Source organism: Heptranchias perlo, chromosome 26, assembly GCF_035084215.1.
Source record: "Heptranchias perlo isolate sHepPer1 chromosome 26, sHepPer1.hap1, whole genome shotgun sequence".
NCBI lineage: Eukaryota > Metazoa > Chordata > Chondrichthyes > Hexanchiformes > Hexanchidae > Heptranchias > Heptranchias perlo.
The window spans coordinates 22,360,371-22,376,572 of record NC_090350.1 but is presented as its reverse complement, the minus strand read 5'-3'; the positions used below and the strand labels follow the sequence as shown (position 1 = coordinate 22,376,572).

The following is a 16,202-nucleotide window of genomic DNA, read 5'->3' as shown; positions in this document are numbered from 1 at the left end:
AAAAGAAAGAACGGAAGCAAAGACAGTGGAAGACGAGTTCAGCATCATTTCACATTTGGTATTCATTGAAGTAGGGTGTAAAGGAATGAAGCTGAGGCCCTTGATGAGCACAGATCATTTAAGGTCAAAGAGGGGAAGGTCAGAAGGAAAGGTGAAAATCCAGCAAGGAGTGAAGTTAGAAGGATATATAGGATCAGAAAGAGATGAAAGGGTAGAGGGATCGAGAGGTGGGCTGGCATTCAAGACTTGTTTGCGTTTCTAGTCCTTGTTAGCTGAAAGGAAGAAAAACATTTTTTCGTGAAAGTGTCAGATGAGAGGGAGGAAGATATGGAACTGAGGACTAAAATAAAGTGCTACTGAAGAGAAAGGCCAAGAGAACAAGCATGCAACGGCACATAGTGGAATGAGTAGATTTCAGAAGCAGCGAGAGCAGTGGTCAGAGGAACGCTGAATATCACGAAGGTTCCTGTGATCACGAGTGGATCCAAAACAGGAAGAGTGAAGTTTGAGCCGAAATCCACGTGAAATGAGTTGAAGCTGGATACTGGTCCTGAGAGAAGAGAGGTGGCTGTCCCAACGTCCCAGACTCTTCCATCACCATCCCTGGGTATGTCCTGTCCCACCGGCAGGACAGACCGACCAGAGGTGGCGGTACAGTGACATACAGTCAGGAGGGAGTGGCCCTGGGAGTCCTCAACATTGACTCTGGACCCCATGAAATCTCATGGCATCAGGTCAAACATGGGCAAGGAAACCTCCTGCTGATTACCACATACCGCCCTCCCTCAGCTGATGAATCAGTCCTCCTCCACGTTGAACACCACTTGGAGGAAGCACTGAGGGTAGCAACGGCACAGAATGTACTCTGGGTGGGGGACTTCAATGTCCATCACCAAGAGTGGCTCGGTAGCACCACTACTGACCGAGCTGGCCGAGTCCTGAAGGACACAGCTGCCAGACTGGGCCTGTGGCAGGTTGTGAGCGAACCAACACGAGGGAAAAACTTACTTGACCTCGTCCTCACCAATCTACCTGTCGCAGATGCATCTGTCCATGACAGTATTGGTGAGAGTGACCACCGCACAGTCCTTGTGGAGACAAAGTCCCGTCTTCGCACTGAGGATACCATCCAACGTGTTGTGTGGCACTACCACCGTGCTAAATGGGATAGATTCAGAACAGATCTAGCAGCTCAAAACTGGGCACCCAGGAGGTGCAGTGGGCCATCAGCAGCAGCAGAATTGTATTCCAGCACAATCTGGAACCTCATGGCCTGGCATATTCCTCACTCCACCATTACCAACAAGCCAGGGGATCAACCCTGGTTCAATGAGGAGTGCAGAAGAGCATGCCAGGAGCAGCACCAGGCGGACCTAAAAATGAGGTGCCAACCTGGTGAAGCTACAACTCAGGACTACATGCACGCTAAACAGCGGAAGCAACATGCTATAGACAGAGCTAAGCGATTCCACAACCAATGGATCAGATCAAAGCTCTGCAGTCCTGCCACATCCAGTCGTGAATGGTGGTGGACAATTAAACAACTAACAGGAGGAGGAGGCTCTGTAAACATCCCATCCTCAATGATGGTGGAGTCCAGCACGTGAGTGCAAAAGACAAGGCTGAAGCGTTTGCAACCATCTTCAGCCAGAAGTGCCGAGTGGACGATCCATCTCGGCCTCCTCCCGATATCCCCACCATCACAGAAGCCAGTCTTCAGCCAATTCGATTCACTCCACATGATATCAAGAAACGGCTGAGTGCACTGGATACAGCAAAGGCTATGAGCCCCGACAACATCCCGGGGCTGTAGTGCTGAAGACTTGTGCTCCTGAACTAGCTGCACCTCTAGCCAAGCTGTTCCAGTACAGCTACAACACTGGCATCTACCCGACAATGTGGAAAATTGCCCAGGTATGTCCTGTCCACAAAAAGCAGGACAAATCCAATCCGGCCAATTATCGCCCCATCAGTCTACTCTCAATCATCAGCAAAGTGATGGAAGGTGTCGTCGACAGTGCTATCAAGCGACACTTACTCACCAATAACCTGCTCTCCGAAATTCAGTTTGGGTTCCGCCAGGACCACTTGGCTCCAGACCTCATTACAGCCTTGGTCCAAACATGGTAAAAGAGCTGAATTCCAGAGGTGAGGTGAGATTGACTGCCCTTGACATCAAGGCAGCATTTGACCGAGTGAGGCACCAAGGAGCCCTAGTAAAACTGAAGTCAATGGGAAACTAGGGGAAAACTCTCCAGTGGCTGAAGTCAAACCTAGCCCAAAGGAAGATGGGAGTGGTTGTTGGAGGCCAATCATCTCAGCCCCAAGGACATTGCTGCAGGAGTTCCTCAGGGCAGTGTCCTAGGCCCAACCATCTTCAGCTGCTTCATCAATGACCTTCCCTCCATCATAAGGTCAGAAATGGGGATGTTCGCTGATGATTGCACAGTGTTCAGTACCATTCGCAACCCCTCAAATAATGAAGCAGTCCGAGCCCGCATGCAGCAAGACCTGGACAACATCCAGGCTTGGGCTCATAAGTGGCAAGTAACATTCGCGCCAGACAAGTGCCAGGCAATGACCATCTCTAACAAGAGAGACTCTAACCAACTCCCCTTGACATTCAACGGCATTACCATCGCCGAATCCCCACCATCAACATCCTGGGGGTCACCATTGACCAGAAACTTAACTGGACCAGCCATATAAATACTGTGGCTATGAGAGCAGGTATTCTGCAGCAAGTGACTCACCTCCTGACTCCCCAAAGCCTTTCGTCCATCTACAAGGCACAGGTCAGGAGTGTGATGGAATACTCTCCACTTGCCTGGATGAGTACAGCTCCAACAACACTCGAGAAGCTCGACACCATCCAGGACAAAGCAGCCCGCTTGATTGGCACCCCATCCACCACCCTAAACATTCACTCCCTTCACCACCGGCGCACTGTGGCTGCAGTGTGCACCATCCACAGGATGCACTGCAGCAACTCGCCAAGGCTTCTTCGACAGCCCCTCCCAAACCCAGACCTCTACCACCCAGAAGGACAAGAGCAGCAGGCACATGGGAACAACACCACCTGCACATTCCCCTCCAAGTCACACACCACCCCGACTTGGAAATATATCGCCGTTCCTTCATCGTCGCTGGGTCAAAATCCTGGAACTCCCTTCCTAACAGCACTGTGGGAAAACCTTCACCACACGGACTGCAGTGGTTCAAGAAGTCGGCTCACCACCATCTTCTCAAGGGCAATTAGGGATGGGCAATAAATGCGGGCCTCGCCAGCGACGCCCACATCCCATGAATGAATAATAAAAAAAGATAGCAATGAAGGCAAACAAGAGAAAGAGACAAAGGGAAATCACGTTGGAGAGGAACAGAACTTCACAGCTGGCATACCTGGAAGAGAAGTGGCAGTAAATTAAACAAAACAAGTAACAAGCAAAATCTGCAGATGATGGAAATCTGAAACAAAAACAAAGTTCTGGAAATAGACACATGCTGATTGACCTGCTGTGTATTTCCAATCAGCATGCATTACTTTCAGGTGGTTACCAACATTATATGTTTGGATACAAGAAGTCAATGTACAGAATTCTTCTTAGCATTTGCTTTTGTTTGACATGAAGGTTCAAAACAATGGAGCAGCAGTACTTTTTTCTTTGTTGCTGCTATCGTTCTAACACTGCATTAGCCTGAAACAGATGGAAGTGTTCATACCTTCAGTGCCTGTTGCTGCTGGTTCAGGCTTCCTCCCATCTCAGCCACAGTATTCATTATATCATTCTGGCCTTGCAGCTGTAAGCCATTTCCTAATGCATCTAATTCATCTCCTTCAATACAAACACCATGCTTTATGTTCAGTTCCTCCTGAAGCAGTGCATGTTGCGAACATGATCCTGCCTGTTGTCCCATGGCTGAGAGCCATCCCAAAAGTCCATCTATCTTGACCTTGTTTTCTTCAAATTCCTCTACTGCTTTTGCCTGTAATAATGAAATCAGAAGTTAACATGAGGTGTAATTAAGCTTGGTGAAAGTTAAAACATCTTTGAAAATTTTGCTAGATTCACTACTTAAATTTAAGAAATAATAATAACACTCATGTTCTAATCCAGAATATTTTGATACAGACCAGTCTCTCTCAGTCCTATAAATTACTTTTCTAGGCTTGGTTTTTGCATCATCAAATTTGCAATTTTCATGCAGTTGTAAAAACTAGGAAATTGTTGTCTGTCTGAGTATCATTCTCCAGTACAAGACTAGTATTTGTAGCAAACTATCAGTAGTGCATATCAACCCTTCTGCAGATTTGTTCCTGGGTATTACCTTTTCAGTTTCCTGCTGGACAGCTTTTGTTAAGGCAATGTCTGTTTGTATCTGAAGTGTCTCAGTACTTTGACACAAGACTTGGTGCTGAGCCTTTACTTCCAGCAGTTTTGTTTCAACTTTTGCCAGTTCATCAGGATCTAACTTCCCCTGGTTCTCCTCCAAAAACCGTTCTGTAGCTTTGATCACATCCTCTACAACAGCAGCATGTGATTGCATATCTTTTTGCAATGCCTAAAAGGGAACATAGCACCAAAATCAATAATAGCATTTCTGCACAGAAAGACAAATAAAACAAGAAAACATCTATCAATATACCTTACCAAAAATCTTACATCTACGTACACTTCCTGCCTGCATTGTTTGACTTCCTGTTGCCATGTTTTAGTCATACTTTTTTATGTCAGCTTTTTCCCCATTATAAATTACTGTGCCCACATTTATAATGGGTTTTATCTATATAAACTTGCCATACTGCAATTAGATAATCTGGTCACTGGGTAGCTTTGTACCCGGTCAGTGAAAGTTTTCACATAGATACTTAAAAAAAATCTCAGTCTCAATCCGCCATTTTGTTTTCTCCGCAGCTAAGTTTTGGTTGTAAATTTTGTGTTTTCATAAACATTTTGTCCAATTTTTTTCCCTTTTATATACATCTTTATATTAGCTCAAAGGTGGGTGAGTTCCACTCTGGAGTAAGGTTTATGGTATTCAGATACAAAAGTCTGTTAATTACTGAACCTAAATCAGTGGTCTCGAGCACAACAGAACTGTCTCAAGATATGCATGTTATGATGTCACGATACCAATACAATCCCATTGAACTCTGTAAATCCAGCAATTATTCATTACTTACGTTACCCAACTCTTACTGCTGGATGTTCCGCAGATGACTGATGTTTATCTCAATGACAACAGCAGTATGCAAGTGAGTCAACCTACTGCTAATATTTTTTTGAATGGATCCAGATGGGAATTCTGAACACATGAACATGTTTCACAGTTGCTGTTAAGATAGCTTTCATCAGATTAGTTATGCCTTTGTTCATTGCTTCAATGGCATTTGTAATGATATCGAATATCAGATCATCAAATCAAATGATCAAAAGAAAAATACAATTTAAAAACAAAGATTTTGCCGTTTTAATGATATTGAATTCTGGGAGAGATGGTTCATGTCAGAAAAATGGTTTAGGAAGACAGAAAAACAGGCTTTATTATACAGAAGTTTATGAAATTATTTATCTTCACTTCTCCATCTGAAGAGTCAAACAGTTAATTAATGTCACGTAAACATGTATATTAGTTGATTTGTATTAATTATGTCACTGTTGTAGAATTGCCTAATCCTAATTTTGATGCTTCTTTGTGCTTTAATTTGTAATTAAATAATTTAGTTACTTTTGTCTTGTAAATGCTCTCATCTGCATTGTGGCATTCTGTCATACCAAGTAGACTGAGAAAATAGTACAAGTGTATTGTAAAAATCCAGTGCATAGGTTACTGCAACTGGGCTAATAGTTTGCCACAGGTAAAGTACTATCTGCAAGGTCAAACAATGTAAAAGTACAGCTTCTGGTATGTAGGGAACAAAGTTCACTTGTGACAAAGACTAAAAGCACTGAAAGAGAGAATGGTAAGTTATAAACCCTAATGGTAACACCATTTAAAATGGAATTCTATCTTATCAGAAAATATATTGTAACATTAGTTCCATTAACAGACGATGGTGTCGTTTCTCAGGCCTTTACGATATGATGACATTGTAGCCAAACTGTGCTACCAAGTTTTTATGTTAAAGTTGTTACTTGTCACCAAATTTTAGAGAACTGAATTATATACTTTTTGAAGTCTTTTAATAAATAAAAGCGAGAGGTTCTATTTTTGCTTTTTTGTTTTGACTACATTATTTTAAATCTGATGACTAAACTAGAAAAACAGATAGAGTGGATCAATCGCAAGGATGCTCGATTACTGTAAACTTGCCGTCACCAACCTGAATTACACTCTGTTGCTGGTGAAGAGCAGGCAGATCACTCTCACTGACTGCCACCTGGTGACTGGCTACTGTGCTAGCTGTCTGAGCCAGCCATATACTGAGCTCATCCAGTTTCTGCCTACATTCCTCCTGTTGCTCTTGTAGTGCCTGCAAGGAGAGAAAAACATACATGCCCAGTTCCCATTTCTGTGCTGCTACTTCTCAGAACAGTCATTTTGAAACTTTACACTGTCTATAGAATATCTCGGGATGGGGGAACAGACCAGATGTGTGCAAATTTTTCATGATGCACAAGCCTATAAGACTTTTTAAAAAAATTAGTTGATTATGCCCCACAAGGACCGTCATACACATATAGCTGAATAAACGTCCTACTTCAAATAATTGAAAAGTACTGGGGAGTCCACAATAGTAATAACAATGGTAACATTTAAATTTGGAAAAGCAGGTATTCAAAAGCTGTGCTTGAAAGGTAATGAGTCTGTGATCTGTAATACAAGATATATGTAAGCAGATTGATTTAACTTTAATGCTACATGTATTTATGAAAATAAAAAGAAAGTCTGGTGGGTTTTATTTCCAATTGGAAATCTATGCACTGTGAAATTTGGATCTAAAGGAGATTACACCACACATTCAAAAATCTGCAAAGAACATTTGGCTGAGTCAGTTTGATTTTTAAAGAGCTGATTGAAAGAGAATAGCAGCCTTTTGCATTCTGTTCCCATCCCCAGAGTACACTATAGAAATCATAGCATGAATTAGTACAATTGAGCAGGATGTGTCACACAAATATAAGGAATATATCCCAAGCCACAGTGTGGAGATTTCACAAAAATACATTTTAGAAGCAGTGCAGAATCAGTTGTTATTGGACGACAATGACAGGAACTATAAGCATGTGGTCTTGCAGTTAAAAACCACAGTTAACACTTGAATAACCATATTCAGATCCACTGCAAAGCATTATCTTCATTATAATGTGAGCCATGGCGAGTTACGGAACAAAAGTATCTGGAAAAAGCAAGGCAAAACAGGTTACAAGATTGACACAATGAACATTGGTTAGAGGGTTACTGATAGCATTGCAGCTGAACAAAAGACACAGGAATAATCCACACAACCTAATGAAACACCGCACTATACGCTATAACACTATGCGCTCCTGGCTGCAATCTCTGACTAGAACCTGATTTAAGCCACACCACAGACTACCGGGCTGCTTTACTATGAACCCTGACAGGAGCCAATTACATCATGGACATGTTTCTGCTCCAAGGCCTCATATCCCTTGGAATTCTTTTAATACTTGGGTTGTGCACTACTTTGGCCAGTTTACATCAAAGCCCACTAAAACCTGTCAATCTGCGTACTGCCAGTAAATTCTTATATCAATCAGCTCAACCCAATTGAGTAATTTTCATAATACCCAACAGACCCCAGTGTATTTACTTCCTAATTTAATTCCATCATCAAATAATCTAGTTGTATCTTCAGTGCCATGGCATTTCGGCAGTAAATAAAATGTATAGCAAACTTCTTTTACATGCTACTGAGTCCTTGCTAAGTTCTTTAGTTGGCTAGGCCTGAATTGTACTTACTGGGCATGCCTTAATGTTCAAAATGACAAAACAGAATCATCACAGCTTTGATCAACCAAAAACTGAGTTTGTCCATCATTTATATTAATTGTCTTCATTTCAACATTCATGTAATTGGAAACCAATTGTGTATAAACAAAACATTATACTGCAGTGAATTTAGGTAACATGCAACAATGCTTTCATGTAGAACAATTAGCAGTGTAATTAATTCAAATCTCAAAAGAACAGAAAAAGTGTTTTTTCCTGGTTAAATTTGGGCATATTTTGTGAACAATTTCTCACTTTCCTGTCTATAGCCCAGTTAATATTTTATTATACACTACAAGACAATGCATTATAGGTATTTTCCAAGGTTCAAAAAAATATATATATTTATATTTAAGACTAATTGCTGAGTGGTGCAAACCTTCTTGGATTCCACAGACTCTTTATCCTGAAGGTGAAGATCTAATGCTTCTGTTCGTGCCACAATTTTTTCTGAAATTTCTCTGAATGACCTCTGCAGCTCATTTAATAGTCTAAGCAATTGTCTGCTTTGCTGAGGGGTTAGGTCTTGGGCACGTTCAGAAATGAAGAACTGAATATCAAAAGCTGCATCATCAATATCTGCTTTAGTGTGTGACAGTGATTCTTTCAGTTCCTAGGAGAGAGAGAGACGGAGAACTAATTAATTACATTAGAATCCTAAAGTGCAATAGCATAAATCTACATTTTAGTACTGAAGAAAATACTTTCAATACACTAATGAAAACTATTTTTCAGACTTTAGGGAAGCAACAAGGCAATTCCAAAGCAAGTCACTTTGATTCACTAATTATATGATTATCGTAATGGAGTTGCAAACACCCAGAATGAAATTTACAGTTAGATACCAAAGATTCAAACTGTGGTCGTCTCCAAAACCTACCCACAGTGGTTGTCGGTCTGTGAAATAATACGTTATCAATTTCTGTCACAATGCCTCAATATGTGACCCCTCAAGTCAATAGGTGATATGCCACTAAGTTGGTGTAACATGTCTGGCTGGGCAATCTGACTGCCTTTAAAATTCAAAGCACCACTGCACCTACAATGCCATAACTGCCCACAATTTATACTTTTGAATTTCAGAGAAAGCCAGAGCAGCCAGTAAAGCAGGTAATGTGGGCAACCAAATGGGAGGATGACAGCACAGTTAATTACTTAATGGAATTAATTGAGTGCTTTTTAACATAACATGTAAGGCAGGGTATGAGGAAACCTGCTACATTAAGATTTAGTATTTCGTAGTCCATGAGGACTGATAAGTAATTTTTAAACCAGTGATATTTGTGTAGTTAAGACGAGCAAATATATTCAAGGCAAGTGCCAAAAATAAAATATGAACGTGTATGACTTTGGAAGAATAAACTTTGAACTTACGAACATACAAAATTGACGGGCAGGAAATAAACATTAAATACCTCCTACAAATATTGATCAGAATTCTTTGCACTTTCTCTCTGATCTTGTTGAGGATTCCAGGATCTCTCTCTCATCTAAGGTTCTTGTATGAGAGAGATATCTTGGAATCCTCAACAAGATGAGAGAAAGTACACAAAATTTTGGTTAATATTTGTAGGAGGTATATAATGGCTACACCTGAAGACAAAAGGACTCTAAATGTCATCCTGTTATTCAAAAAAAGGAGTGAGACATAAACCAGGGAATTACAGACTATTGATAGAATCATAGAATCTTACAACACAGAAGGAGGCCATTCAGCCTGTCGTGCCTGTGCCGGCTCTTTGAAAGAGCTGTCCAATTTAGTCCCACAACCGAGCTTTTTCTCCATAACCCTGCAAATTAGTCCTCTTCAATTACATGTCCAATTGCCTTTTGAAAGTTCCTATGGAATCTGCTTCCACCATCCTTTCAGGTAGTGCGTTCCAGATCTTAACAACATCCTCCCCGTGTGAAAAAAATTCTCCTTATTTCCCCTCTTGTTCTTCTGCCAATTTAAAAAAATCTATGACCTCTGGTTACTGACCCACTTAACAGAGGAAACAGTTTCTTCCTACTTGCGCGAGCAAAACCCCTCATAATTTTGAATACCTCGATTAGGTCTCTCTTTAACCTCCTCTGCTCTAAAGAGAACAATCCCAGCTTCTCCAATCTCTCCACATAACTGAAGTCCCTCATCCCTGGAATCATCCTGGTAAACCTCCTCTGTATCCTCGCCAAGGCCTTGACATTCTTCCAAAAGTGTGGTGCCCAGAATTGTACACAATACTCCAGCTGAGGCCTAACCAGTGATTTGTAAAAATTTAGCATGACTTCCTTGTTTTTGTATTCAATGCCCCTATTTTCAAAGCCAAGTATCTCATGCACTTTCTTAACCACCCTATCAACTTGACCTGCCACCTTCAAAGATTTGTGAATATGCACCCCCAAGTCCCTTTGCTCTTGCACCCCCCTCAAAATAGATTTAGATTATAGTGCCTCTCCACATTGTTCCTCCCAAAGTGCACCAGTTCACACTTATCCACATTAAATTGCATCTGCGATGTGTCTGCCTATTTCACCAGTCTGTCTATATCCTCCTGAAGTCAGCTACTATCCTGCTCACTGTATACTATGTTGCCAAGTTTTGTATCATCCGCAAAATTTCAAAATTATACTCCTATACCCAAGTCTAGGTTATTTATATATAACAAGAGAACCAATGGTCCTAATACTGATCCCTGGGGGACCCCACTGCATACTTCTCTCCAGTCAGAAAAACATCTGTTTGCCACTACTTTCTGCCTCCTGTCCCTTGTTCAATTAAGTACCCAAATTACCACTGCTCCTTTAGTATCATGTGCTTCTGTTTTACAAATAAGTCTGTTAAGTGGTATTTTATTAATTGTCCTTTGAAAGTCCATATATACAGCATCTACTGCACTACCTTCATCAACCCTCTCTGTTACTTCATCAAAGAACTTAATCAGGTTACTTGATACTTGAACATTTTACAGCACTGTTCATATCTAAGTAGTACAGAGGCCATAAAGCATAGGTTAGTTGCTTTAGCCACATTAAAATGTGGCTGACAAACCAATTAGAATTCTTCAAGAAGATGGTTATTTAGCTCAACGGATACATATTTACTTGGAATTTTAGAAGGCATTTGATGAAGTTCCAAATATGAGCCTTCCAAAGACAGTTAAAACTCATGGAATTAGTGGCAAATTCGCCAGCTGGATTGTAAAGTGGTTTGACAAAAGATGATAATTACAAAAATCTCTGGCTGCAGGCAGTGCCCAATAGAGTTCCACAGGGGTTTATTCTAGTTGCCGGTTATACACACTATTCATGAACAATGCAAGGAGGGTTCTCCTGTAATTTATAAAATTTGCTGAAGATACCAAGCTATGGGGTCAAGTGATAAATATAAGCATTCAAAGGGAACTGAGCAAATTAAACAGAAATAAAATGCCAAACGGATTTTACGTAAAGTAATAAACATTGGAACAGGAAATATGAACGTCCTTTAACAAAAGATGGAAAAGGCGGCCTTGAGTCTAACTAGTAACGATTTACCAAAAGTATCCAATCAATGAAAAACTATTATGAACATGGTTTATCAAGTTCTAGAATGCCTCTTGTTTTACTATCATAAAACAAATCACCGTACTTGAATTCTGTATAACTTGTTGATAAAACCCACAGTTAGAATAGCGTGCAAGTTGGGTCTTCAAAAGGACAATGATAGATGGGAGAGAGTTCATATCTATGACTAAGGAAGATTATCCAATAATTAAAAATCACCGCATGTGATAACACATTTTTGAAATTTAGACTGGGACACAGAGCTAGATGATTTGCATACAAAATTAGCAAGTCGGAGGAAAAATATGCCAGCTGCTTCCTCAGGTGTCCACAGAGGAAAATCTATCCTTATGTATCTATCACAGGTATAAATTTCTGATCAATGTACTCATTACTCTGTTTTAAGCTGTTGCTTCATGAAACAGATGTGTTCTGGTGGAAAAATGTTTTAGTCAGAAAATCATCTGTAGGAAATTAACTTATGCTATACCAAAGCCATTAATTAAAATTTTATTTAAAACATTTTTTTTTGGAAAAGTTCCCCTGGTTAGCAATGCTATTATTGTATTGCTTGCATGTTATTTACTTATGAGCTAATTTGAAATAAGAGGGTCAATCGTTTACCTTATATTGCTGCAGATTTTGTTTCAGGGCCAAGACGTCTTTTGATGTCTCAGATTCTATTTTATACACAGATTGTGTGGTTTGAATTATCCAGTCCATAAGTGCTCCTTGTTTCTTTTGGAGCTGCTCGTACTCCGTGATTACTTTAGACTGAAAACAAAAGAATAATTTTAATGTTGTATACTTTTGACATTAAATTTAACTTTTGACTATTTAATTTCCTAAATGACTATTATCTCCTCTTTCCCCTCCCCAACCTGCTGCTGCTCTTTTACAAGAAACCTCCCTCATCTAGACAGTTTCTGTTAGATTTCCAGAACTGTCAATATTCAGTCATTATTTCAGGAGATGTAATTCAACATGTCCTAAGTTACTTTCTTTATTCAGAAGATCTTTTCAATGAGCTCTTCATCTGCAACCTCTGATACTTACTGTGTTTTATATAAGCACTAACCAGATATATCTGTTTTTCCATTAACTTAATTGCAGTGTAACAAGTCAAGATCCGCTGATGATCTGCCTAGTGGTCTGACTGAGTACTGATAAAAACTCAGCCAAGTCAAGTGAGCTTAAGAGGCAGACAAGCTGATCTTTGAGCTTCATAACCGACAGCTTAAGTACTTGTTCAGGCTATCTAATAAACACATTTATTCTGTAACAATTAAAGAATTGCACTCTCAATCCCGAATTTAAATCTATGTTTTAGAGCTGCAAAGCCAGTGGTCTACCATATCCAGTCCCAGGCATTGTTCACTTTGCTAACTGAACACGTGCATATTGTACTACTGTAGTTGAAGTATAGTGCTGAAATACTGCCATCATAATTTGGCAATGATACAGGTTCAAATGTAACATATTATGCCCAGCTGTTGCAAAATTGATCAAAGCTTAATTTTACAATAAGTATTTCACTGTAAGGAATTAAGCTGAACATTTCACTCTCAGATAGCAAAGTTGTACAAATGAAGTCACAAGTTTGGCAAAGTTTGCTGCAATTATGATGTTGCCATTCAAATTGAAGATGATCCAAGGAAAAGCCTGTGAATAAGCTTCTCTCACCCTTCCCCTCACTCTTGTTTTTCCCTATTTGTTTCGTCCCATCTTAACCAATTTACCTTTACTTGTCCATCCTTTAGGATAGAGTGCAAGCAAAAATTCCTTCACAACTTTCAACACAATTGCCAATGTGTTTCAGTTGGTCCAAGGTACAATTACCATGGTATGGGGATAGTTTTCTTTTTCTAAAGGCAAAATGCTCCACCAGCTGAAGACTCAAAACATTTACATAATTTGTTCCCGATTGCAGGGCAAACCATTTCTTGAGGCTCAAACAGTGTGATTGTTAATTAAGCATCAAAACAGATAGCAAGAGTTTCTATAGTTATATAAGAAAAAGGGTGGCTAAGGCAAACGTAGGTCCCTTAGAGGATGAGACCGGGAAATTAATGGTGGGAAACATGGAGATGGCAAAAATGCTGAACAAATATTTTGTTTCAGTCTTTACGGTAGAGGACACTAAGAATATCCCAACACTGGACAAACACGGGGCTCTAGGGGGGGGGGGAGGAGCTAAATACGATTAAAATCACTAAGGATTTGGTACTCAATAAATTAATGGGACTCAAGGCGGATAAATTCCCTGGACCTGATGGCTTACATCCTAGGGTCTTGAGGGAAGTGGCAGTGGGGATTGTGGATGCTTTGGTAATAATTTTCCAAAATTCTCTGGACTCGGCAAAGGTCCCGGCAGATTGGAAAACTGCTAATGTAACACCCTTATTTAAAAAGGGTAGTTGGCAGAAGGCTGGAAATTATAGACCAGTTAGCCTAACATCTGTGGTGGGTAAAATTTTGGAGTCTATTATTAAGGAGACAGTCGCGGAACATTTGGATAAACATAATTTAATAGGACAAAGTCAGCATGGCTTTACGAAGGGGAAGTCATGTCTGACAAATTTGCTTGAGTTCTTTGAGGATATAACGTACAGAGTGGATAAAGGGGAACCAGTGGACGTAGTGTATTTAGACTTCCAGAAGGCATTCGACAAGGTGCCACATGAAAGATTATTGCTCAAGATAAAGAATCACTGGATTGGGAGTAATATTCTGGCATGGGTTGAGGATTGGTTATCTAACAGGAAGCAGAGAGTTGGGATAAATGGTTCATTCTCGGACTGGCAACCAGTAGCCAGTGGTGTTCCGCAGGGGTCGGTGCTGGGTCCCCAACTCTTTACAATCTATATTAACGATTTGGAGGAGGGGACCGAGTGTAACATATCAAAGTTTGCAGATGATACAAAGATGGGAGGGAAAGTAGAGAGTGAGGAGGACATAAAAAACCTACAAGGGGATATAGACAGGCTGGGTGAGTGGGCAGAGATTTGGCAGATGCAATACAATATTGGAAAATGTGAGGTTATGCACTTTGGCAGGAAAAATCAGAGAGCAAGTTATTATCTTAATGGCGAGAAACTGGAAAGTACTGCAGTACAAAGGGATCTGGGGGTCCTGGTGCAAGAAAATCAAAAAGTTAGTATGCAGGTGCAGCAGGTGATCAAGAAGGCCAACGGAATGTTGGCTTTTATTGCTAGGGGGATAGAATATAAAAACAGGGAGTTATTGCTGCAGTTATATAAGGTATTGGTGAGACCGCACCTGGAATACTGCATACAGTTTTGGTGTCCATACTTAAGAAAAGACATACTTGCTCTCGAGGCAGTACAAAGAAGGTTCACTCGGTTAATCCCGGGGATGAGGGGGTGGACATATGAGGAGAGGTTGAGTAGATTGGGACTCTACTCATTGGAGTTCAGAAGAATGAGAGGCGATCTTATTGAAACATATAAGATTGTGAAGGGGCTTGATCGGGTGGATGCGGTAAGGATGTTCCCAAGGATGGGTAAAACTAGAACTAGGGGGCATAATCTTAGAATAAGGGGCTGCTCTTTCAAAACTGAGATGAGGAGAAACTTCTTCACTCAGAGGGTAGTAGGTCTGTGGAATTTGCTGCCCCAGGAAGCTGTGGAAGCTACATCATTAAATAAATTTAAAACAGAAATAGACAGTTTCCTAGAAGTAAAGGGAATTCGGGGTTACGGGGAGAGGGCAGGAAATTGGACATGAATTTAGATTTGTGGTTGGGATCAGATCAGCCATGATCTTATTGAATGGCGGAGCAGGCTCGAGGGGCCGATTGGCCTACTCCTGCTCCTATTTCTTATGTTCTTATGTTCTTATCACAATTTCTGACAACTAAAGAAGAGACAAATTGGTCAAAGATTGATTCTGACTTATTATATGGAGATGTAATAGTTGACTAATACTAGCTTAAGTGGCAGTTCAGTAGCTGTAAATATAAAGTGCTGGCTTTGCAACAATTCACCCCAACTTTAAACCCTGATCCTCACTAATGGTTATTCAGGAATTTTCCCTTGATTTGTTGTCATCCTTACAAAGGTTATCTGTTGGAGGGATTGCACACTAATTGAACACACATCTTAACAAGTAGATGGCCCCCATGGACTGATCAAGGATAATACATATGAATGAAGGGGGAACACTAAAAAAGGGAGCTAAGTTTTTTTTTTAAAAGAATTATGCCTCGATCTATATGTAGATGGAATCTAAATGATCAAATGTCTATTTTACAACATTCTTTCACTCAGCTCACTTTCTCAGTTGCCAGTATGTTTGTCAGGTTTCCACACCAGGCTTTTGACACCTCACGGACAGAGGTAAACGATATTTGCAAGTTTTTTGAGTCTTTCTCAAGTGCTTTCAATAACTGTTTAGGTACATTTTGTGTGCAGCCTTCGAGTATCTTGTTGACTGATACCAGCTCTTGATTAATCGGGCCTGAGAGCTCCTTCAGCTCTACTTCAAAATCCTGAAAATACAATGAGAAAGTTACCAAAATTTATTACCATTCAATAAAAATATTCACAAAATTCAGAAATTGAAACAAGTAAATAAAAGAAAACTTAATACATTGTTTAACAGCTAAGTTTGAGCAAACTTTACTGAAGGTTACTGTCAAAAGAATTCAATCCTATTAAATAAAGGTAAATCTGAACCATTTAGCACAATATACTAAC

At 40.3% G+C, this 16,202-nt stretch overlaps 1 protein-coding gene across 16 annotated transcripts in view; it reads right to left on the bottom strand.

Annotated features, from left to right (window-relative positions):
- Window positions 1-16,202, bottom strand: part of macf1a (microtubule actin crosslinking factor 1a) — a 523,722-nt gene that overhangs the window by 149,321 nt on the left and 358,199 nt on the right. For 12 of the 16 annotated variants that reach the window (XM_068006497.1, XM_068006495.1, XM_068006501.1 and 9 more), the window contains 6 exons: window positions 15,779-15,994; window positions 12,109-12,258; window positions 8,339-8,572; window positions 6,326-6,475; window positions 4,330-4,563; window positions 3,724-3,987 (listed from right to left, as the gene is read on the bottom strand). In XM_068006497.1, coding sequence (XP_067862598.1) covers window positions 3,724-3,987; window positions 4,330-4,563; window positions 6,326-6,475; window positions 8,339-8,572; window positions 12,109-12,258; window positions 15,779-15,994 — 1,248 coding nt within the window. The remainder of the gene's footprint in view (window positions 1-3,723; window positions 3,988-4,329; window positions 4,564-6,325; window positions 6,476-8,338; window positions 8,573-12,108; window positions 12,259-15,778; window positions 15,995-16,202) is intronic. The other 4 variants (XM_068006508.1, XM_068006512.1, XM_068006509.1 and 1 more) reach the window with 1 other exon arrangement.